We start from the raw sequence: 23,128 nt of genomic DNA, 5'->3' as shown, positions 1-23,128 counted from the left end.
GCCGGTGCTGACCAATGGGCGGGAGGGGGCGGGGCCGCGCGCGGCCGAGCTCGGGCGGGAGGAGGAAGCGGCGAGAGAAGGTCGGGGAGGGGGGGGAGGGGGGGGCGGTGACAGGAACCGGGACACGGGGACAGGGGAAGGGGGAACGGGACAGGGGAAGGGGGGACGGGGACACCCCCGGGGACGGGGACACACGGGACAGGGGGACAGGGACATGGGACAGGGGGTCGGGGACATGGGACAGGGGCATGGGGACAGGGACACCCTCGGGGACGGGGACACCCGGGACAGAGACAGGGGACAGAGACACGAGACAGGGAGATGGGGACAGGGACAGGGACAGGGGGACAGGGACACCAGGACAGGGACATCAGGACAGGGGGACAGGGACACTGGACATGGGACAGGGACCTCAGGACAGGGGAACAGGAACACAGGACAGGGGGACAGGGACACCTGGGGACAGGAACCGGGACAGAGGGACAGGGACACCAGGACAGGGGGACAGGGACAGGGGACATGGGGACAGAGACACCAGGACAGGGACTAAGGGACTGGGGACAAGAACCAGGACAGAGGGACAGGGACACGGGACAGGGACCCAGGACAGGGACACTTGAGGACAGGAACTGGGACAGAAGGACAGGGACACCTGGATAGGGGGACAGGGACACGAGACATGGGGACAGGGACATGGGGACAGGGACACGGAACAGGGGGACAGGGACGCTTGGGGACAGGGACACCAGGACAGGGGGACAGGGACACGGGACATGCGGACAGAGACACCAGGACAGGCGGACAGGGACAGGGACCCGGAACAGGGACATGGGACAGGGACACTTGGGGACAGGGACACGGGACAGGGGGACAGGGATAGAGGGATTGGGACAGGGGGACAGGGACTACGGAACCGGGGACAGGAACCGGGACAGGGACATCAGGACAGGGGGACAGGGACATCAGGACAGAGGGACAGGGACATCAGGACAGGAGGATGGGGACTGCAACGGGGACATGGGGACAGGGACACGGGGCAGGGACCTCCCCGTGGTGGGACCGCAGTGCCAGGGACACCCCGACGTCGTGACAAGCGGTGACGGGGACACTGAGGTGACAACGGTGACACTGAGGTGACAACGGTGACACTGAGGTGACGGAGACACGTTGGTGACGGGAAAACCCCTTGTTGTGACACCCTGGTGACACTGAGGGCACAGGGACACCCCCATGATGGGACCCCCCTGGTGTGAGGGGACACCTGGTGACATGGGACACCGCGGTGACAGGGACATTGGGTGGCCTTGGTGATGTGGCACCACGGGGGAGGGACACGGGGGTGGCAGAGCCACTCTGGTGATGGTGACACCCTGATGGTGACACCCTGATAATGGGACAGCCCAGTGACACAGCACCCAGGAATGGGGACAACGGGGACACCCTGGGGACATGGGGCATGGGGACGTGGTCATCTTGACGATGGGGCTACCATGAGGATGGGGCCACCTTGGTGACATGGTCACCATGGGCATGGGACACGCTGGTGACATGGGACCCTGGGGACATGGGGACATGGCACCTTAGTGATGGGGACATGGGACCTTGGTGACATGGCCACCACAGGGATGGGACATCCTGGGGACATGGGACATGAGTAACATGGGACCCTGGTGACATGGCCATCTTGATGATGCAGCCACCATGGTGACATGGCTACTGTGGGAATGGGACACCTGGTGACATGGGACACTAGTGACATCACACCCTGGTGACACGGTCACCATGGGCATGGGACACCTGGTGACTTAGGACTCTGGGGACGTGGGGAAACCCTGGGGACCTGGCACCTTAGTGAGGGGGCCACCATAGGGATGGGGGCACCCTAGTGACATGGGACCCTGGTGATGGGGCCACCATGGGGATGGGGACACCCTGGTGAGATGGGACCCTGGTGCCATGGTCACCATGTGGATGGAGCCACCATGGGGATGGGACACCCTGGTGGCATGGGACCTTGGTGACATGACCACCATGGGGATGGAGCCACCATGGGGATGGGACACCCTGGCAACATGGGACCCTGGTGCCATGGGACATGGGGACACCCTGGTGACATGGGACCTTGGTGACATGGGAGATGGGGACATTGCCACCCTGGGGATGGAGCCACCATGGGGATGAGACACCCTGGTGACATGGGACCTTGGTGACATGGGACCCTGGCGACATGGTCACCATGGGGATGGGACACCCTGGTGACATGGGACCCTGGTGACATGGGACATGGGGACACCCTGGTGACATGGGACCCTGGTGATGGGGCCACCATAGGGATGGGACACCCAGGTGACATGGGACCCTGGTGACAGGGCCACCATGGGGATGGAGCCACTATGGGGATGGGACATCCTGGTGACATGGGACCTTGGTGACATGGTCACCATGGGGATGGGACACCATGGGGTTGGGACATCCTGGTGACACGAGACCCCGGTGACATGGTCACCATGGGGATGGGACAACCCTGGCAACATGGGACCCTGGTGACATGGTCACCATGGGGATGGGACACCATGGGGTTGGGACATCCTGGTGACACGAGACCCCGGTGACATGGTCACCATGGGGATGGGACACCCTGGGGACATGGGACCCTGGTGACATGACCACCATGGGGCTGGAGCCACTATGGGGATGGGACATCCTGGTGACATGGGACCTTGATGACGTGGGACCCTGGTGACATGGGGCCACCATGGGGATGGGCCCTTGGTGACATGATCACCATGGGGATGGGACACCCAGGTGACATGGGACCTTGGTGATGGGGCCACCATGGGGATGGGACACCCAGGTGACATGGGACCTTGGTGACATGGGAACCTGGTGACATGTTCACCATGGTGATGGGACACCCAGGTGACATGGGACCCTGGTGACATGACCACCATGGGGCTGGAGCCACTATGGGGATGGGACATCCTGGTGACATGGGACCTTGATGACGTGGGACCCTGGTGACATGGGGCCACCGTGGGGATGGGCCCTTGGTGACATGATCACCATGGGGATGGGACACCCAGGTGACATGGGACCTTGGTGATGGGGCCACCATGGGGATGGGACATCCTGGTGACATGGGACCTTCGTGACATGGGACCCTGGTGACATGGGGCCACCATGGGGATGGGCCCTTGGTGACACGATCACCATGGGGATGGGACACCCTGGTGACATGGGACCTTGGTGACATGGTCAGCATGGGGATGGAGCCACCATGGGGATGGGACAACCTGGTGACATGGGACCTTGATGACATGGGACCCCGGTGACATGGTCACCATGGGGATGGGATACCCTGGGGACATGGGACACTGATGATGGGGCCACCATGGGGATGGGACACCCTGGTGACATGGGACCTTGGTGACATGGGACCCTGGTGACATGGGACATGGGGATACCCTGGTGCCATGAGACCTTGGTGACATGGCCACCATGGGGATGGGACACCCTGGTGAGATGGGACCTTGGTGACGTGGGACCCCGGTGACATGGTCACCATGGGGATGGGACACCCTGGTGAGATGGGACCTTGGTGATGTGGGACCTTGGTGGCATGGTCACCATGGGGATGCGACACCCAGGTGACATGGGACCCCAGTGACATGGTCACCATGGGGATGGGACACCCTGGGGACATGGGACCCTGGTGATGGGGCCACCATAGGGATGGGACACCCAGGGGACATGGGACCTTGGTGACATGGGAACCTGGTGACATGTTCACCATGGTGATGGGACACCCAGGTGACATGGGACCCTGGTGACATGGCCACCATGGGGCTGGAGCCACTATGGGGATGGGACATCCTGGTGACATGGGACCTTGATGACGTGGGACCCTGGTAACATGGGGCCACCATGGGGATGGGCCCTTGGTGACATGATCACCATGGGGATGGGACACCCTGGTGACATGGGACCTTGGTGACATGGGACCCTGGTGACATGGGGCCACCATGGGGATGGACCCTTGGTGACACGATCACCATGGGGGTGGGACAAACCTGGCGACATGGGACCCTGGTGACATGGTCAGGATGGGGATGGGACAACCCTGGTGACATGGGACCTTGGTGACATGGGACCCTGGTGACATGGGGCCACCATGGGGATGGGCCCTTGGTGACGCGATCACCATGGGGATGGGACAACCCTGGCGACATGGGACCCTGGTGACATGATCACCATGGGGATGGGACACTCAGGTGACATGGGACCTTGGTGACATGGGACCCTGGTGACATGGGGCCACCATGGGGATGGGCCCTTTGTGACATGATCACCATGGGGATGGGACACCCAGGTGACATGGGACCTTGGTGATGGGGCCACCATGGGGATGGGACACCCAGGTGACATGGGACCTTGGTGACATGGGACCCCGGTGACATGGTCACCATAGGGATGGGATACCCTGGGGACATGGGACACTGATGATGGGGCCACCATGGGGATGGGACACCCTGGTGCCATGGGACCTTGGTGACATGGGACATCGGGATACCCTGGCGCCATGAGACCTTGGTGACATGGCCACCATGGGGATGGGACACCCTGGTGAGATGGGACCTTGGTGACGTGGGACCCCGGTGACATGGTCACCATGGGGATGGGACAACCCTGGCGACATGGGACCCTGGTGACATGGTCACCATGGGGATGCGACACCCAGGTGACATGGGACCCCAGTGACATGGTCACCATGGGGATGGGACACCCTGGGGACATGGGACCCTGGTGATGGGGCCACCATAGGGATGGGACACCCAGGTGACATGGGACCTTGGTGACATGGGAACCTGGTGACATGTTCACCATGGTGATGGGACACCCAGGTGACATGGGACCCTGGTGACATGGCCACCATGGGGCTGGAGCCACTATGGGGATGGGACATCCTGGTGACATGGGACCTTGGTGACATGGGACCCTGGTGACATGGGGCCACCATGGGGATGGGCCCTTGGTGACATGATCACCATGGGGATGGGACACCCAGGTGCCATGGGACCATGGTGATGGGGCCACCATGGGGATGGGACAACCTGGTGACATGGGACCTTGGTGACATGGTCAGCATGGGGATGGAGCCACCATGGGGATGGGACACCCTGGTGACATGGGACCTTGGTGACATGGGACCCTGGTGACATGGGGCCACCATGGGGATGGGCCCTTGGTGACACGATCACCATGGGGATGGGACAACCCTGGCGACATGGGACCCTGGTGACATGATCACCATGGGGATGGGACATCCTGGTGACATGGGACCTTGGTGACATGGGACCCTGGTGACATGGGGCCACCATGGGGATGGACCCTTGGTGACACGATCACCATGGGGATGGGACAACCCTGGCGACATGGGACCCTGGTGACATGGTCACCATGGGGATGGGACACCCTGGTGACATGGGACCTTGGTGACATGGGACCCTGGTGACATGGGGCCACCATGGGGATGGACCCTTGGTGACATGATCACCATGGGGATGGGACACCCAGGTGCCATGGGACCATGGTGATGGGGCCACCATGGGGATGGGACACCCTGGTGACATGGGACCTTGGTGACATGGGACCCCGGTGACATGGTCACCATAGGGATGGGATACCCTGGGGAAATGGGACACTGATGATGGGGCCACCATAGGGATGGGACACCCTGGTGACATGGGACCTTGGTGACATGGGAACCTGGTGACATGGGACATGGGGATACCCTGGTGCCATGAGACCTTGGTGACATGGCCACCATGGGGATGGGACACCCTGGTGAGATGGGACCTTGGTGACGTGGGACCCCGGTGACATGGTCACCATGGGGATGGGACAACCCTGGCAACATGGGACCCTGGTGACATGGTCACCATGGGGATGGGACACCCTGGTGAGATGGGACCTTGGTGATGTGGGACCCTGGTGGCATGGTCACCATGGGGATGCGACACCCAGGTGACATGGGACCCCAGTGACATGGTCACCATGGGGATGGGACACCCTGGTGACATGGGACACTGGTGATGGGGCCACCATGGGGATGGGACACCCTGGTGACATGGGACCTTGGTGACATGGGACCCTGGTGACATGGGGCCACCATGGGGATGGGCCCTTGGTGACATGGTCACCATGGGGATGGAGCCACCATGGGGATGGGACACCCTGGTGACATGGGACCCTGGTGACATGGGGCCACCATGGGGATGGGCCCTTGGTGACATGGTCACCATGGGGATGGAGCCACCATGGGGATGGGACACCCTGGTGACATGGGACCCTGGTGACATGGGGCCACCATGGGGATGGGCCCTTGGTGACACGATCACCATGGGGATGGGCCACCCAGGTGCCATGGGACCCTGGTGATGGGGCCACCATGGCGATGTCACACCGTGGTGCCATGTGCCCCTGCTGCCACATCCCACAGGGGCCACCCTCATGCCACCTCCCCCTGATGCCACATGCCCCTACTTCCCCGGGCCACCCCAGTGCTGCTGTCCCCAGGTGTCCCCAATGCTGCTGTCGCTGTGCTGGCTCCTGCTGGCCCCCACCCGGCTCCTGCTGGCCCTACGGCGCCTGCTGGCCCGCCTGGGGGTGGCGGTGGCCGCGGTGGCCGCCGGGGTGGCCTACGCGCTGTGGGGGGTGCTGCTGCTGCTGCGCCGCGGCCCCCGCTGCACCTTCTGGTGGCGCCTGCGGGACAGAGCCCCCCCCGGGCTGGCCGATGGGACCTTCGGGGAGCACCGGTACCTGCGCCTCAAGGTGGGGGGCGGGATTTGGGGGGGGGTCTTGGGGGTTTTGGGGGGTCCTAAGGGGGTTTTGGGGGATAATGGGGGGTTATGGGGCTTGGGGGGGTCTTGAGGGTTTTGAGGGGTCTTGGGGGTTAATGGGGATCCTGGGGTCTTGGGGGTTATGGGGCTTGGGGGGTCTTGGGGGTTAAAGGGGGGGCTGGGGGAGGTTGGGGGGTTTGGGGGGGTTTTGGGGGGTCCTAAGGGGGTTTTGGGGGTTAATGGGGGTTAGGGGGCTTGGGGGGTTATGGGGCTTGGGGGGATCTTGGGGGTCAAAGGGGGGGGCTGGGGGAGGTTGGGGGGCTTTTGGGGGTTTTGGGGGGTCCTAAGGGGGTTTTGGGGGTTCATGGGGGGTTATGGGGCTTGGGGGGGTCTTGAGGGTTTTGAGGGGTCTTGGGGGTTTATGGGGATCCTGGGGTCTTGGGGGTTCATTGGGGGTTATGGGGCTTGGGGGGTCTTGGGGGTTAAAGGGGGGTCTGGGGGAGGTTGGGGGGCTTGGGGGGGTCTTGGGGGTTTTTGGGGGTCCTGAGGGGGTCTTGGGGGTTAATGGGGGGTTACGGGGGCTTGGGGGGGTCTTGAGGGTTTTGAGGGGTCTTGGGGGTTAATGGGGATCCTGGGGTCTTGGCGGTTATGGGGCTTGGGGGGGTCTTGGGGGTTAAAGGGGGTTCTGGGGGAGGTTGGGGGGTTTGGGGGGGTTTTGGGGGGTCCTAAGGGGGTTTTGGGGGTTAATGGGGGGTTATGGGGCTTGGGGGGGTCTTGAGGGTTTAGAGGGGTCTTGGGGGTTAATGGGGATCCTGGGGTCTTGGGGGTTATGGGGCTTGGGGGGGTCTTGGGGGTTAAAGGGGGGTCTGGGGGAGGTTGGGGAGCTTGGGGGGGTTTTGGGGGTTTTGGGGGGTCCTGAGGGGGTTTTGGGGGTTAATGGGGGGTTATGGGGCTTGGGGGTTATGGGGCTTGGGGATTAAAGAGGGGGGCTGGGGGAGGTTGGGGGGCTTGGGGGGGTCTGGAGGGTTAATGGGGGCTCTGGGGAAGGTCAGGGGGTCTTGAGGGTTTTTGGGGGTCCCAGAGGGGTCCAGGGGGTTTTGGGGGGTCCAGGGGTGATCTTGGGGGTTCATTGGGGGTTGGGGGGATCTTGGGGGTTAAAGGGGGGGTCTGGGGGAGGTTGGGGGGCTTGGGAGTTAAGGGGGGGTCCCGGGGGTTCTTGAGGGTTTTTGGGGGTCCGGGGGGGGGGGTCTTGAGGGTTTTTGGGGGGGTCCCGGGGGGGTCTTGGGGGTTGTTGGGGGGCCTGGGGGAGGTCGGGGGTCTTGGGGGATCTTGGGGGCTTTTTGGGGGTCCTGGAAGGGGGGTCTTGGGGATTGAGGGTTGGGGGCTTGGGGGCGTCTTGAGGGTTAATGGGGGGTCTGGGGGAGGTTGGGGGGTCTTGGGGGCTTCTGGGGGGCCCCAGAGGGGTCTTGAGGGTTAATTGGGGGTTGGAGGCTTGGGGGGGCCTTGGGGGTTAAGGGGGGACCTGGGGGGTCTTGAGGGTTAATTGGGGGTTGTGGACTTGGGGGGGGTCTTGTGGGCTTTTGGGGATCCCGGGGGGTCTTGGGAACTTTTGGGGGGGGTCCCGGGGTGATCTTGGGGGTTAATTGAGGGTTGGGGGTCTTGAGGGAGTCTTGGGGGTTCATTGGGAGTTGGGGGCTTGGGGGGGTCTTGGGGCTTAAGGGGGGGTCTGGAGGAGGTCAGGGGACTTGGAGGGGCTTGGGGGTTTTGGGGGGGTCCTGGGGGGATCTTGAGTGTTAATTGGGGGTTGGGGGTTTGGGGGGGGTCTTGGGGGGATCTCAGGGGTTTTTGGGGGACCCCGGAGGGGGTGGGGAGATTTGGGGGGTTTCTGGGGGATTTTGGGGGTTATTGGGGGGGGACAATTTAGGGTGAGGGGGGACACCCACTGACACCCCCATTGCCCCCCCAGGAATCGGGGCTGCGTCTGCACTACGTCACTCGGGGTCCCCCCGACGCCCCATTGATGCTGCTGCTGCACGGCTTCCCCCAGAACTGGTGGGTGTCCCCATGGTGACACCGCTGTCACCTCCCCAGGGCTGGGGGTGTCCCCATGGTGACACCGCTGTCACCTCCCCAGAGCTGGGGGTGTCACCATTGTCACCTCCCCAGGGCTGGGGGTGTCCCCATGGTGACACCGCTGTCACCTCCCCAGGGCTGGGGGTGTCCCCTTGGTGTCACCACTGTCACCTTCCACAGCTGGGGGTGTCACCGCTGTCACCTCCCAGAGCTGGGGGTGTCCCCATGGTGTCACCGCTGTCACCTCCCCAGGGCTGGGGGTGTCACCACAGTCACCTCCCAGAACTGGGGGTGTCCCCATGGTGTCACCACTGTCACCTCCCTAGGGCTGGGGGTGTCCCCTTGGTGTCACCACTGTCACCTCCACAGGGCTGGGGGTGTCACCACTGTCACCTCCCCAGGGCTGGGGGTGTCCCCATGGGTGACACCGCTGTCACCTCCCAGAGCTGGGGGTGTCACCACTGTCACCTCCACAGGGCTGAGGGTGTCACCACTGTCACCTCCCAGAACTGGGGGTGTCCCCATGGGTGACACCGCTGTCACCTCCCAGAGCTGCAGGTGTCACCACTGTCACCTCCCCAGGGCTGGGGGTGTCACCATTGTCACCTCCCCAGAGCTGGGGGTGTCCCCATGGGTGACACCGCTGTCACCTCCCAGAGCTGCAGGTGTCACCACTGTCACCTCCCAGAACTGGGGGTGTCCCCATGGTGACACCGCTGTCACCTCCCAGGGCTGGGGGTGTCACCACTGTCACCTCCCCAGGGCTGGGGGTGTCCCCATGGGTGACACCGCTGTCACCTCCCAGAGCTGCAGGTGTCACCACTGTCACCTCCCAGAACTGGGGGTGTCCCCATGGTGACACCGCTGTCACCTCCCAGGGCTGGGGGTGTCACCACTGTCACCTCCCCAGGGCTGGGGGTGTCCCCATGGGTGACACCGCTGTCACCTCCCAGGGCTAGGGGTGTCACCACTGTCACCTCCCTAGGGCTGGGGGTGTCCCAATGGTGTCACCGCTGTCACCTCCCAGGGCTGGGGGTGTCCCCATGGTGTCACCGCTGTCACCTCCCCAGAGCTGGGGGTGTCACCATTGTCACCTCCCCAGGGCTGGGGGTGTCCCCATGGTGTCACCACTGTCACCTCCACAGGGCTGGGGGTGTCACCACTGTCACCTCCCAGAACTGGGGGTGTCCCCATGGGTGACACCGCTGTCACCTCCCCAGGGCTGGGGGTGTCACCATTGTCACCTCCCCAGAGCTGGGGGTGTCCCCATGGGTGACACCGCTGTCACCTCCCAGGGCTAGGGGTGTCACCACTGTCACCTCCCCAGGGCTGGGGGTGTCCCCATGGTGACACCGCTGTCACCTCCCAGGGCTGGGGGTGTCCCTATGGTGTCACCACTGTCACCTCCACAGGGCTGGGGGTGTCACCACTGTCACCTCCCAGAACTGGTGGGTGTCCCCATGGGTGACACCGCTGTCACCTCCCAGAGCTGCAGGTGTCACCACTGTCACCTCCACAGGGCTGGGGGTGTCACCACTGTCACCTCCCAGAACTGGGGGTGTCCCCATGGGTGACACCGCTGTCACCTCCCAGAGCTGCAGGTGTCACCACTGTCACCTCCCCAGGGCTGGGGGTGTCACCATTGTCACCTCCCCAGAGCTGGGGGTGTCCCCATGGGTGACACCGCTGTCACCTCCCAGAGCTGCAGGTGTCACCACTGTCACCTCCCTAGGGCTGGGGGTGTCCCCATGGTGTCACCGCTGTCACCTCCCCGAGCTGGGGGTGTCACCACTGTCACCTCCCCAGGGCTGGGGGTGTCCCCATGGTGTCACCACTGTCACCTTCCACAGCTGGGGGTGTCACCACTGTCACCTCCCAGAACTGGGGGTGTCCCCATGGTGTCACCACTGTCACCTCCCCAGGGCTGGGGGTGTCACCACTGTCACCTCCCAGAACTGGGGGTGTCCCCATGGTGTCACCGCTGTCACCTCCCAGAACTGGGGGTGTCCCCATGGGTGACACCGCTGTCACCTCCCCAGGGCTGGGGGTGTCCCCATGGTGTCACCGCTGTCGCCTCCCACAGCTGGGGGTGTCACCACTGTCACCTCCCCAGGGCTGGGGGTGTCCCCATGGTGACACCGCTGTCACCTCCCAGAGCTGCAGGTGTCACCACTGTCACCTCCCCAGGGCTGGGGGTGTCACCATTGTCACCTCCCCAGAGCTGGGGGTGTCCCCATGGGTGACACCGCTGTCACCTCCCAGGGCTAGGGGTGTCACCACTGTCACCTCCTTAGGGCTGGGGGTGTCCCCATGGTGTCACCGCTGTCACCTCCCCGAGCTGGGGGTGTCACTGCTGTCACCTCCCCAGAGCTGGGGGTGTCACCACTGTCACCTCCCCAGGGCTGGGGGTGTCCCCATGGGTGACACCACATCCACCTCCCCAGAACCGCTGAGTGTCCCCAGGGGAGGTGACACCGACCCCTCCCCAGTGTCACCATTGTCCCCTCCCCCAGAACCGCTGGGTGTCCCCATGGGTGACACCACAGCCACCTCCCCAGAACCAGTGGGTGTCCCCAGAACCAGTGGGCGTCCCCATGGGTGTCACCACTGTCCCCTCCCCCAGAACCACTGGGTGTCCCCAGAACGTCCCCAGAACCAGTGGGTGTCCCCATGGCTGTCACCACCGTCCTCTCCCCCAGAACCACTGAGTGTCCCCAGAACCACTGAGTTGTCCCCATGGATGACACCACAACCACCTCCCCAGCACCACCGAGCATCCCTAGGGGAGGTGACACCACCCCCCCCGCAGTGTCCCCATTGTCCCCGCAGGTTCTGCTGGCGCTTCCTGCTGCAGGAGCTGGGCGGCCGGTTCCGCGCCGTGGCCCTGGACCTGCGCGGCTACGGCGCCTCCGACAAACCCCGCGGCCGGGACAGCTACCGCCTGGAGCTGCTGCTCGGGGACATCTGCGAGGTCATCGAGACCCTGGGGACACCCCCCACGCCGGGGGACACCGCGGCGTCACCCAAGTGCGTCCTGGTGGGCCACGACTTCGGGGGCCTCCTGGCCTGGGAGGTGGCGCTGAGCCACCCGGCGCTGGTGGACAAGTTGGTGATCATGGCGGCGCCGCATCGCGCGTGGATGGCAGGTGACGCGGCCTTGGGGACATCTGGGGGTGGGGATGTGGTGGTGGCTCTGGTGGCATTGGGTGGCAGCTCTTGGTGATGGCGTTGGGTGCCATGTGTCACTGGTCGTGTTGTTGGGTGCCATCTCTTGGTGGCACCATTGGGTGTCACTGGTCATGTGTTGGGTGCCATGTGGCACTGGTCATGTCGTTGGGTGCCATCTCTGGTGGCTGTGACGTCAGGTCCCATCTCTTGGTGACGCCATTGGGTGCCATCTCTTGGTGACGCCATTGGGTGCCATCTGTCACTGGTCTTGTTGTTGGGTGCCATCTCTGGTGGCCGTGACATCAGGTCCCATCTCTTGGTGACGCCATTGGGTGCCATCTGTCACTGGTCATGTGTTGGGTGCCATCTGTCACTGGTCGTGTCGTTGGGTGCCATCTCTTGGTGGCACCATTGGGTGTCACTGGTCGTGTGTTGGGTGCCATGTGTCACTGGTCGTGTCGTTGGGTGCCGTCTCTTGGTGGCACCATTGGGTGTCACTGGTCATGTGTTGGGTGCCATCTGTCACTGGTCATGTGTTGGGTGCCATCTGTCACTGGTCGTGTCGTTGGGTGCCATCTCTGGTGGCTGTGACGTCAGGTCCCATCTCTTGGTGACGCCATTGGGTGCCATCTGTCACTGGTCTTGTTGTTGGGTGCCATCTCTAGTGGCCATGACATCAGGTCCCATCTCTTGGTGATGCCATTGGGTGCCATCTGTCACTGGTCATGTGTTGGGTGCCATCTGTCACTGGTCGTGTCGTTGGGTGCCATTTCTTGGTGGCACCATTGGGTGTCACTGGTCATGTGTTGGGTGCCATCTGTCACTGGTCATCTCACTGGGTGCCATCTCTGGTGACCGTGACATCAGGTCCCGTCTCTTGGTGACGCCATTGGGTGGCATCTGCCATCACTGTGCCATTGGGTGCCATCGTTACCTCCATGCCGTTGGGTGCCACATCTCATGGCCAGTGCCATTGGGTGGCACCTTCTGACCACTCCATTGGGTGCCACCTCTCATGGCCAATGCCATTTGGTGCCATCTCCAATGACCACACCATTGGGTGCCACCATTGCTGGGTGCCACCTCCAATGACCACGCCATTGGGTGCCACCTCTCTTGGTCACGCCATTGGGTGCCATCTCCAATGACCACAGCATTGGGTGCCACCTCTCATGGCCAATGCCATTGGGTGCCATCTCCAATGACCACACCATTGGGTGCCACCATTGTTGGGTGCCATCTCCAATGACCACACCATTGGGTGCCACTTCTCTTGGCCAATACCATTGGGTGCCATCTCCAATGACCACACCATTGGGTGCCACCTCTCTTGGTCACGCCATTGGGTGCCATCTCCAATGACCACACCATTGGGTGCCATCTTCTGACCACACCACTGGGTGCCACCATTGGGTGCCATCTCCAATGACCACACCATTGGGTGCCACCATTGGGTGCCATCTCCAATGACCACACCATTGGGTGCCACCATTGTAGGGTGCCACCTTCAATGACCACACCATTGGGTGCCACCATTGGGTGCCATCTCCAGTGACCACACCATTGGGTGCCACCGTTGTTGGGTGCCACCTCCATGACCACACTATTGGGTGCCACCTTTCATGGCCAATGCCATTGGGTGCCATCTCCAATGACCACACCATTGGGTGCCACCATTGGGTGCCATCTCCAGTGACCACACCATTGGATGCCACCGTTGTTGGGTGCCACCTTCAATGACCATGCCATTGGGTGCCGCCATTGGGTGCCATCTCCAATGACCACACCATTGGGTGCCACCATTGTAGGGTGCCACCTTCAATGACCACACCATTGGGTGCCACCATTGGGTGCCATCTCCAGTGACCACACCATTGGGTGCCACCGTTGTTGGGTGCCACCTCCATGACCACACTATTGGGTGCCACCTTTCATGGCCAATGCCATTGGGTGCCATCTCCAATGACCACACCATTGGGTGCCATTTTCTGACCACACCATTGGGTGCCACCATTGGGTGCCATCTCCAATGACCACACCATTGGGTGCCACCATTGTTGGGTGCCACCTTCAATGACCACGCCATTGGGTGCCACCATTGGGTGCCATCTCCAATGACCACACCATTGGGTGCCACCGTTGTTGGGTGCCACCTCCAATGACCACACTATTGGGTGCAACCTTTCATGGCCAATGCCATTGGGTGCCATCTCCAATGACCACACCATTGGGTGCCATCTTCTGACCACACCATTGGGTGCCACCATTGGGTGCCATCTCCAATGACCACGCCATTGGGTGCCACCATTGTTGGGTGCCACCTTCAATGACCACGCCATTGGGTGCCACCTCAGTTGGCCGTATCACATCCCACCTCACGGCCAATGCCACCAGGTCCCACCTCCCGTGGCCAACACCGTTGGGTTCCCAATCTCACGGCCGTGCCATGCGGTGTCACCTGTGGCGGTGGCACCCACGGGTGACACGGGTGTCCCCCGGCGCAGACTTCACCGCCTGCCACCCCAGCCAGCTGCTGCGCTCCAGCTACGTGTTCCTGTTCCAGCTGCCATGGCTGCCCGAGCTGCTGCTGGCGCTCGCCGACTTCCAGGTGGGTCCCCATGGCCCCACGCTGGCCCCACGGCCCCACACTGGTCCCACGCTGGCCCCACAGCCCCACGGTGGCCCCACAGCCCCACGCTGTCCCCATGCTGTCCCCATGGCCCCATGCTGGCCCCACAGCCCCACGCTGTCCCCACGGCCCCACGCTGTCCCCATGGCCCCACGCTGGCCCCACGCTGGCCCCATGGCCCCACGCTGGTCCCACGCTGGCCCCACAGTCCCACGCTGGCCCCATGGCCCCACGCTGGCCCCACGCTGGCCCCATGGCCCCACGCTGGCCCCACAGCCCCACGGTGGCCCCACAGCCCCACGCTGTCCCCATGCTGTCCCCATGGCCCCACGCTGGCCCCACAGCCCCATGCTGGCCCCACGGCCCCACACTGGCCCCGTGCCCCCACACTGGCCCCATGCTGGCCCCACAGCCCCACACTGGCCCCATGCTGTCCCCACGGCCCCACACTGGCCCCACGCTGGCCCCATGGCCCCATGCTGGCCCCATGCTGGCCCCATGGCCCCACACTGGCCCCATGCTGGCCCCACAGCCCCACGCTGTCCCCATGGCCCCACACTGGCCCCACGCTGGCCCCATGGCCCCACGCTGGCCCCACGCTGGCCCCACACTGTCCCCATGGCCCCACACTGGCCCCACGCTGTCACCACGCTGGCTCCATGGCCCCACGCTGGCCCCACACTGTCCCCATGGCCCCACACTGGCCCCACAGCCCCACGCTGGCCCCATGCTGGCCCCACACTGGCCCCACACTGGCCCCACAGCCCCACGCTGGCCCCATGCTGGCCCCACACTGGCCCCATGCTGTCCCCATGGACCCACACTGGCCCCACAGCTACATGCTGGCCCCACGCTGGCCCCACACTGTCCCCATGGCCCCATGCTGGCCCCACGCTGTCACCACGCTGGCCCCACGGCCCCACGCTGGCCCCACACTGTCCCCATGGCCCCACGCTGGCCCCACGCTGGCCCCACACTGTCCCCATGGCCCCACACTGGCCCCACAGCCCCACGCTGGCCCCATGCTGGCCCCACACTGGCCCCATGGCCCCACACTGGCCCCACACTGTCCCCATGGCCCCACACTGGCCCCACAGCCCCACGCTGGCCCCATGCTGGCCCCACACTGGCCCCATGCTGTCCCCATGGACCCACACTGGCCCCACAGCTACATGCTGGCCCCACGCTGGCCCCACACTGTCCCCATGGCCCCATGCTGGCCCCACGCTGTCACCACGCTGGCCCCACGGCCCCACGCTGGCCCCACACTGTCCCCATGGCCCCACACTGGCCCCACAGCCCCACGCTGGCCCCATGCTGGCCCCACACTGGCCCCATGGCCCCACACTGGCCCCACAGCCCCACGCTGGCCCCATGCTGTCCCCATGGACCCACACTGGCCCCACAGCTACATGCTGGCCCCACGCTGGCCCCATGACCCCACGCTGGCCCCATGACCCCACACTGTCCCCATGGCCCCATGCTGGCCCCACGCTGTCACCACACTGGCCCCACGCTGGCCCCATGACCCCACGCTGGTCCCACGCTGGCCCCATGCTGTCCCCACAGCCCCACGCTGGCCCCACACTGTCCCCATGGCCCCACGCTGGCCCCACAGCCCCACGCTGGCCCCACGCTGTCCCCTGTCACCTCCTGTCCCAGCCCAACCCAAGAAGATGCACCGTCCCATGTCCCCACCTTGTTCCCTTGGCCCCACCTCCTCTCTACGTCCTCATCTTGTCCCCTGGTCCCCACCTCATCCCCATGTCCACTCCTCATCCCCATGTCCCCACCTTGTCCCCATGTCCCCACCTCGACCCCATGTCCCCACCTCATCTCTACATCCTCATCTTGTCCCCTTGTCCCCCCGTTGTCCCCTAGTCCTCACCTCATCCCCATGTCTCTCCCTTGTCCCCATGTCCCCACCTTGTCCCCTTGTCCCAACCTCATCTCTGCATCCTCATCTTATCACCTTGTCCCCGCCTCGTCCCCATGTCCCCCCCATGTCCCCTTGGCCACTCCCTGTCACTTCTTGCCCCAACCCAACCCAAGATGCCCCATCCCCACGTCCCCCCCTTGTCCCCACTTCATCCCCACATCCCCACCTCATCCCCATGTCCCAAACTTGTCCCCTTGGCCACTCCCTGTCACCTCCTGCCCCAACCCAACCCAAGATGCCCCATCCCCAGCGTCCCCTCCTTGTCCCCTCATCCCCATGTCCCCCCCTTGTCCCCATGTCCCCAACTTGTCCCCTTGGCCACTCCCTGTCGCTTCTTGCCCCAACCCAACCCAAGATGTCCCTTCATCCCCACTTCAGCCCCATGTCCCCACCTTGTCCCCATATCCCCACCTCATCCCCTTGTCCCCACCTTGTCCCCAAGTCCCCATCTCATCCCCATGTCCCCACCTCATCCCCAGGTCCCCATCTCACCCCTTTGTCCCCTCCCTGTCCCCTCCCGTCCCACCCCCCCCAGCGGCTCCTCCAGGCCCTCTTTTGGAGCACCCCCCGCGTCCCTTGTCCCATTGGGGTGTCCCCGTGTCCCCAGCTGATCCGGACGGTGCTGACGTCCCTGTGGTCGGGGACCCCGCGTCCCTTGTCCCATTGGGGTGTCCCCGTGTCCCCAGCTGATCCGGACGGTGCTGACGTCCCCATGGTCGGGGACCTCGTGTCCCTTGTTCCATTGGGGTGTCCCCGTGTCCCCAGCTGATCCGGACGGTGCTGACGTCCCCATGGTCGGGGATCCGGGACCCCGCGCGGCGCCTCGGGGACCTCGAGCTCGAGTGCTACCTGTTCGGGCTGGCACAGCCTGGGGGGCTCAGCCCCCCCGTGCACTACTACCGCAACCTCTTCCGGTGGGGTCATGGGTGGGGGACATGGGTGGGGGACATGGGTGGGGAACATGGGTGGGGGGACATGGGTGGGGGACGTGGGTTGGGGGTCATGGGTGGGGGACCTGGGTGGGGGGTCATGAGTGTAGGGGTCATTGTTGGGGGGACATGGATGGCTCATGGGTGGGGAAAAGGGGTGGGGGGTCATGGGTGGGGGACACAAGTGGGGGTCATGAGTGGGAGGGTCATGGGTGAGGGGACATGGATGGCTCATGGGTGGGGAAAATGGGTGGGGGGTCGTGGGTGGGGGACACGAGTGGGGGTCATGAGTGGGAGGGTCATGGGTGAGGGGACATGGATGGCTCATGGGTGGGGAAAAGGGGTGGGGGACACGAGTGGGGATCATGAGTGGGGGGGTCATTGGTTGGGGGACACAGGTGGGGGAACATGGGTGGGGGGACATGGGTGGGGGACGTGGGTTGGGGGTCATGGGTGGGGGGTCATGGGTGGGGGTCATGGTGGGGGTCACGGGTGGGGGGACATGGTTTGGGGGTCATGGGTGGGAGGACACGGGTGAGGGAAAAGGGTGGGGGGACACAGATGGGGGGTCATGGGTGGTGCGACATGGGCGGGTCATGGATGGAGGGTCATGGGTGGGTGGACATGAGTGGGGGGTCATGGGTGGGGGACATGGATGGGGGATATGGGTGGGGGGACATGGGTGGGGGGTCATGGGTGGGGGGACATGGGTGGGGGGTCATGGGTGGGGGAACCTGGGTGGAGGGTCATGGGAGGGGAAAATGGTGGGGGGGTCATGGGTGGATCATTGGTAGGGGGACATGGGATTGGGGTCATAGGTGGGGGTCAGGGGTGGGGGGTCATGGGTGGGGAACACAAGTGGGGGGGTCAGGGGTGGGAGACATGGGTGGGGGCTCTTGGGTGGGGGGACACGAGTAGGGGATCATGAGTGGGGGTGTCATGGGTGGGTATTGGGTGGGTGGACACAGGTGGGAGATCATGAGTGGGGTATCATGGATGGGTATTGGGTGGGGGAACATGGGTGGGGAGTCATGGGTGGGGGACATCGGTGGGTCATGGGTGGGGAGAGATGGGTGGGGGACCCCATTGGGTGCTCCTATTGGGATCCCCCATTCCGGGGTCCCCATTGGTTGTCCCCATTGGTTGCTCTGTTTTGGGGGGGTTCCCCCATTGTTTGACCACATTGGGTGTCCCCATTGGGTTCCCCCTTTTCGGGGTCCCCACTGGATGCTCCAATTGGGTTCCCCCATTGTTTGACCCCATGGGGTGCTCCTATTGGGATCCCCCATTCCGGGGTCCCCATTGGGTGCTCCATTGGGTTCTCAATTTCGGGGTCCCCATTGGGTTCCCCCATTTCGGGGTCTACATTGGGTTCTCCCATTGGGTTCCCCCATTGTTTGACCCCATTGGGTGCTCCTATTGGGATCCCCCATTCCGGGGTCCCCATTGGGTGCTCCATTGGGTTCCTGATTTCGGGGTCCCTATTGGGTGTCCCCATTGGGTTCCCCCATTTCGGGGTCTACATTGGGTTCTCCCATTGGGTTCCCCCATTGTTTGACCCCATTGGGTGTCCCCATTGGGTTCCCCCATTTCAGGGTCCCCATTGGGTGCTCCCATTGGGTTCACCCATTGATTGCCCCCATTGGGTGCTCCTATTGGGTTCCCCCATCTCGGGGTACCCATTGGGTGTCCCCATTGGGTTCCCCCATTTCGGGGTCTACATTGGGTGCTCCCATTGGGTTCCCCCATTGTTTGACCCCATTGGGTGTCCCCATTGGGTTCCCGATTTCGAGGTCCCCATTGGGTGTCCCCATTGGATTCCCCCATTTTGGGGTCTACATTGGGTGTCCCCATTGGGTTCCCCCATTTCAGGGTCTCCCATTGGGTGCTCCCATTGGTTTCCCCCATTCCGGGGTCCCCACTGGGTGCTCCATTGGGTTCCCCCATCTCGGGGTACCCATTGGTTGTCCCCATTGGGTTCCCCCATTTCAGGGTCTCCCACTGGATGCTCCAATTGGGTTCCCCCATTGTTTGACCCCCATTGGGTGCTCCCATTGGGTTCCCCCATCTCAGGTACCCATTGGGTGTCCCCATTGGGTTCCCCCGTTTCGGAGTATACATTGGGTGCTCCCATTGGGTTCCCCCGTTGTTTGACCCCATTGGGTGTCCCCATTGGGTTCCCCATTTTGGGTGTCCCCATTGGGTGCTCCCATTGGGTTCCCCCTTTTCAGGGTCCCCATTGGGTTCTCCCATTGGATCCCCCCATCTAGGGGTCCCCATTGGGTGCTCCCATTGGGTTCCCCCATCTCGGGGTCCCCATTGGGTGCTCCCATTGGGTTCCCCCATCTCGGGGTCCCCCACTGGGTGCCCCCCAACCCTCCCCCTCCCCCCAGGGACACCCCGATGCCGCGCGAGCCGCCCCCTCCCCCCACGCTGCTGCTCTGGGGCTCCCGGGACCGATTCCTGGACCCCGCCCTCGGCCCCGCCCTCTTCCGGAGGCTCCGCCCCTCGGCCCGCCTGCACGTGCTGCGCGGCGCCAGCCATTGGCTGCCCGAGGAGGAGCCCCGCCTCCTGGCAAACCTCATTGGACAGTTCCTGGAGGGGGGGGAGGAGCATCCCTAGGGATGCAAATGGGTGGGGAGGGGAGGGGAATCAACGTCATTGGGGGGTGACCCAAGGTCTGGAGGGAGGGACAGTATTTGGGGGGGGTGACCCAACATCTGGGGGTGTCGATATGGGGTGGTATGGGGGGGATGACGCAACATCTGGTTGGGGGGTGTCACTATTGGGGGGGGAAGGTCATAGGGTGGTGACCCAACATCTGGTTGGGGAGGTCAGTATTGGGGGGGGGGGGGGGTGACCCGACATCTGGGGGGGGCAATCTGGGGGGGGGAAGGTGTCAGTGGGAGGCGGACCCAACATCTGGGTGGGGGTGTCAGTATGGGGGGGGGGGGGTGATCATTGGAAGGGGGGCACAACATCTGGGTGGTGGTGTCAATGGGGGTTATTGGGGATTGACCAAATATCGGGGGTGGGGTTGGTGTGAATATGGGGGTGGGGGTCATTGGGGTGGTGCTGATCAAACATCTGGATTGTGGTCTTGGTATCTAGGTGGGGGGGGGTCAGTCATTGTGGGTGAAGCAACATCTGGATGGGGTGTGATTCCTGGGGGTGGGAATTGGGGGTCATTGGGAAGGGACCACATCTGGGTGGGGGAGGGGGTGTGGATAAGGGGGCAGGGGTGTGGGTCAAAGCATCTGGTAGATGGATTTGGTTGTAGGGCGCGTAGGAAACATCTGGATGGGGCTTAATAATCTGGGTGGGGACATTGGGGGTGCGTGGGGCTCAAGATCTGGGGCAAGGCTCAGTTGTTGGGGAAGGGCCCCAAATAGCTGATGGGTATCATAGAACATCTGGATGGGGGCAAAGTGTGTGTGTGAGAGAGAGAGAGAGTGTGTTTGTGTGAACATCTGGATGTTAGGTCCATGTCAGATGCACAGGTTTCCCAACATCTGGATGAAGCTTATGGATGGTTGGGTCCCACACACGGATGGGTGTCAACATCTGGATGTGGAACCCCGTATGAGCACAAGCACTGTTCCTTGTATGGGGCTGGGAACATCTGGATGTGATCCCAATATCTAGATTGATCGTCACATCTGGGTGGGACACCGGCATCTGGATGTGTGCCGAACATCTGGATGGGGCCTCGTTATCTGGGTAGATCGTCGCATCTGGGTGGGATCTCAACACCTGGATGAGATCTGATCATCTGGATGGGATCTCAATATCTGGATTGACCATCACATCTGGATGGGATCTCCACATCTGGATGATGAATCAGCATCTGGATGTGTTCTTACTGTGTGGCTGGGCTCTCCACATCTGGATGTTGAGCCTGTCTGGTTGGTCAATCCACATCTGGTTAAGTGCCTTGAGCACATGGATGTTGGTGCTCATCTGGATCAGGGCCCAAACATCTGGTTGGGTGGTGACCTCGTGTGCAGATGCTGAGCCCCACATCTGGAACGGACCCCGGCGTCCGGGCGGTGCCTCCTGTCCCCAAGTGCCCTCAATAAATCGTTGTCACCAGTGGTTGACACCCCAGCCCTGGGGAAGGGACCCAGGCGTCCGGGGGAGATACGGGTGGCCCTGGGTGGGAGAGGTGGCACCCATGGGTCGCAGTGTGGAGCACCCATGGGTGACGGTGCCATGTCCCAGGTGACAGCACCGTGTCCCCGCTGCCACCCCCCCAGCACCCATGGGTGACAACACCGGGTCCTTGGTGGCACTGCCAGCACCCACAGGTGACAGCGACAGTCCCTGGGTGTCACTCCAGCACCCATGGGTGACAGCGCCAGCCAGGTGTGACAGTGTCAGCACCCACGGGTGACAGTGACAGCCCCAGTGTCACCAGCACTATGTCCCCACTGCCACCCATGGGTGACAGTGACAGTCCCCAGTGTCACCAGCACTGTGTCCCCAGCACCACCCATGGGTGACAGTGACAGTCCCCAGTGTCACCAGCACTGTGTCCCCAGCGCCACCCATGGGTGGCAGTGACAGCCCTCAGTGTCACCAGCACTGTGTCCCCAGTGCCACCCATGGGTGACAGTGACAGTCCCCAGTGTCACCAGCACTATGTCCCCAGTGCCACCCATGGGTGGCAGTGACAGCCCCCAGTGTCACCAGCACTGCGTCCCCAGTGCCACCCATGGGTGACAGTGACAGTCCCCAGTGTCACCAGCACTATGTCCCCAGTGCCACCCAGGGGTGGCAGTGACAGCCCCCAGTGTCACCAGCACTGTGTCCCCAGTGCCACCCAGGGGTGGCAGTGACAGCCCCCAGTGTCACCAGCACTGTGTCCCCAGTGCCACCCCGGGGTGACAATGACAGTCCCCAGTGTCACCAGCACTGTGTCCCCAGTGCCACTCATGGGTGACAATGACAGTCCCCAGTGTCACCAGTACTATGTCCCCAGTGCCACCCATGGGTGACAATGACAGTCCCCAGTGTCACCAGCACTGTGTCCCCAGCGCCACCCATGGGTGACAGTGACAGTCCCCAGTGTCACCAGCACTGTGTCCCCAGTGCCACCCATGGGTGACAGTGACAGCCCCCAGTGTCACCAGCACTGTGTCCCCAGTGCCACCCATGGGTGACAGTGACAGCCCCCAGTGTCACCAGCACTATGTCCCCAGTGCCACCCATGGGTGGCAGTGACAGGCCCAGTGTCACCAGCACTGTGTCCCCAGTGCCACCCATGGGTGGCAGTGACAGTCCCCAGTGTCACCAGCACTGTGTCCCCAGTGCCACCCATGGGTGGCAGTGACAGTCCCAGTGTCACCAGCACTGTGTCCCCAGTGCCACCCATGGGTGGCAGTGACAGTCCCCAATGTCACCAGCACTGTGTCCCCAGTGCCACCCATGGGTGACAATGACAGTCCCCAGTGTCACCAGCACTGTGTCCCCAGTGCCACTCATGGGTGACAGTGACAGCCCCCAGTGTCACCAGCACTGTGTCCCCAGTGCCACCCATGGGTGACAGTGA

The 23,128-nt window shown here is 63.4% G+C and overlaps 1 protein-coding gene across 1 annotated transcript; it reads left to right on the top strand.

The window, feature by feature from the left end:
- Positions 1-31: 31 nt before the first annotated feature.
- Positions 32-20,199, top strand: EPHX3 (epoxide hydrolase 3). The gene is made up of 7 exons (XM_071800707.1): positions 32-80; positions 6,577-6,831; positions 8,806-8,891; positions 11,742-12,058; positions 14,585-14,688; positions 17,414-17,562; positions 19,971-20,199. Exons 2-7 carry the CDS (start codon positions 6,586-6,588, stop codon positions 20,197-20,199), a joined length of 1,131 nt encoding a protein of 376 aa, XP_071656808.1. The 5' UTR covers positions 32-80; positions 6,577-6,585.
- The last annotated feature ends 2,929 nt before the right edge of the window (positions 20,200-23,128 follow it).

Source organism: Patagioenas fasciata, chromosome 32, assembly GCF_037038585.1.
Source record: "Patagioenas fasciata isolate bPatFas1 chromosome 32, bPatFas1.hap1, whole genome shotgun sequence".
NCBI lineage: Eukaryota > Metazoa > Chordata > Aves > Columbiformes > Columbidae > Patagioenas > Patagioenas fasciata.
The sequence above is the reverse complement of the archived record's forward strand: the minus strand, read 5'-3'. Positions and strand labels throughout refer to the sequence as shown.

Bases quoted from the DNA above. Each gene is read 5' to 3' on its own strand.
- EPHX3 (XM_071800707.1), top strand. From the start codon at position 6,586: ATGCTGCTGTCGCTGTGCTGGCTCCTGCTGGCCCCCACCCGGCTCCTG. The intron at 8,892-11,741 runs GTGGGTGTCCCC...TTGTCCCCGCAG, and splicing joins CACGGCTTCCCCCAGAACTG to GTTCTGCTGGCGCTTCCTGC. The intron at 12,059-14,584 runs GTGACGCGGCCT...CCCCCGGCGCAG, and splicing joins GCATCGCGCGTGGATGGCAG to ACTTCACCGCCTGCCACCCC.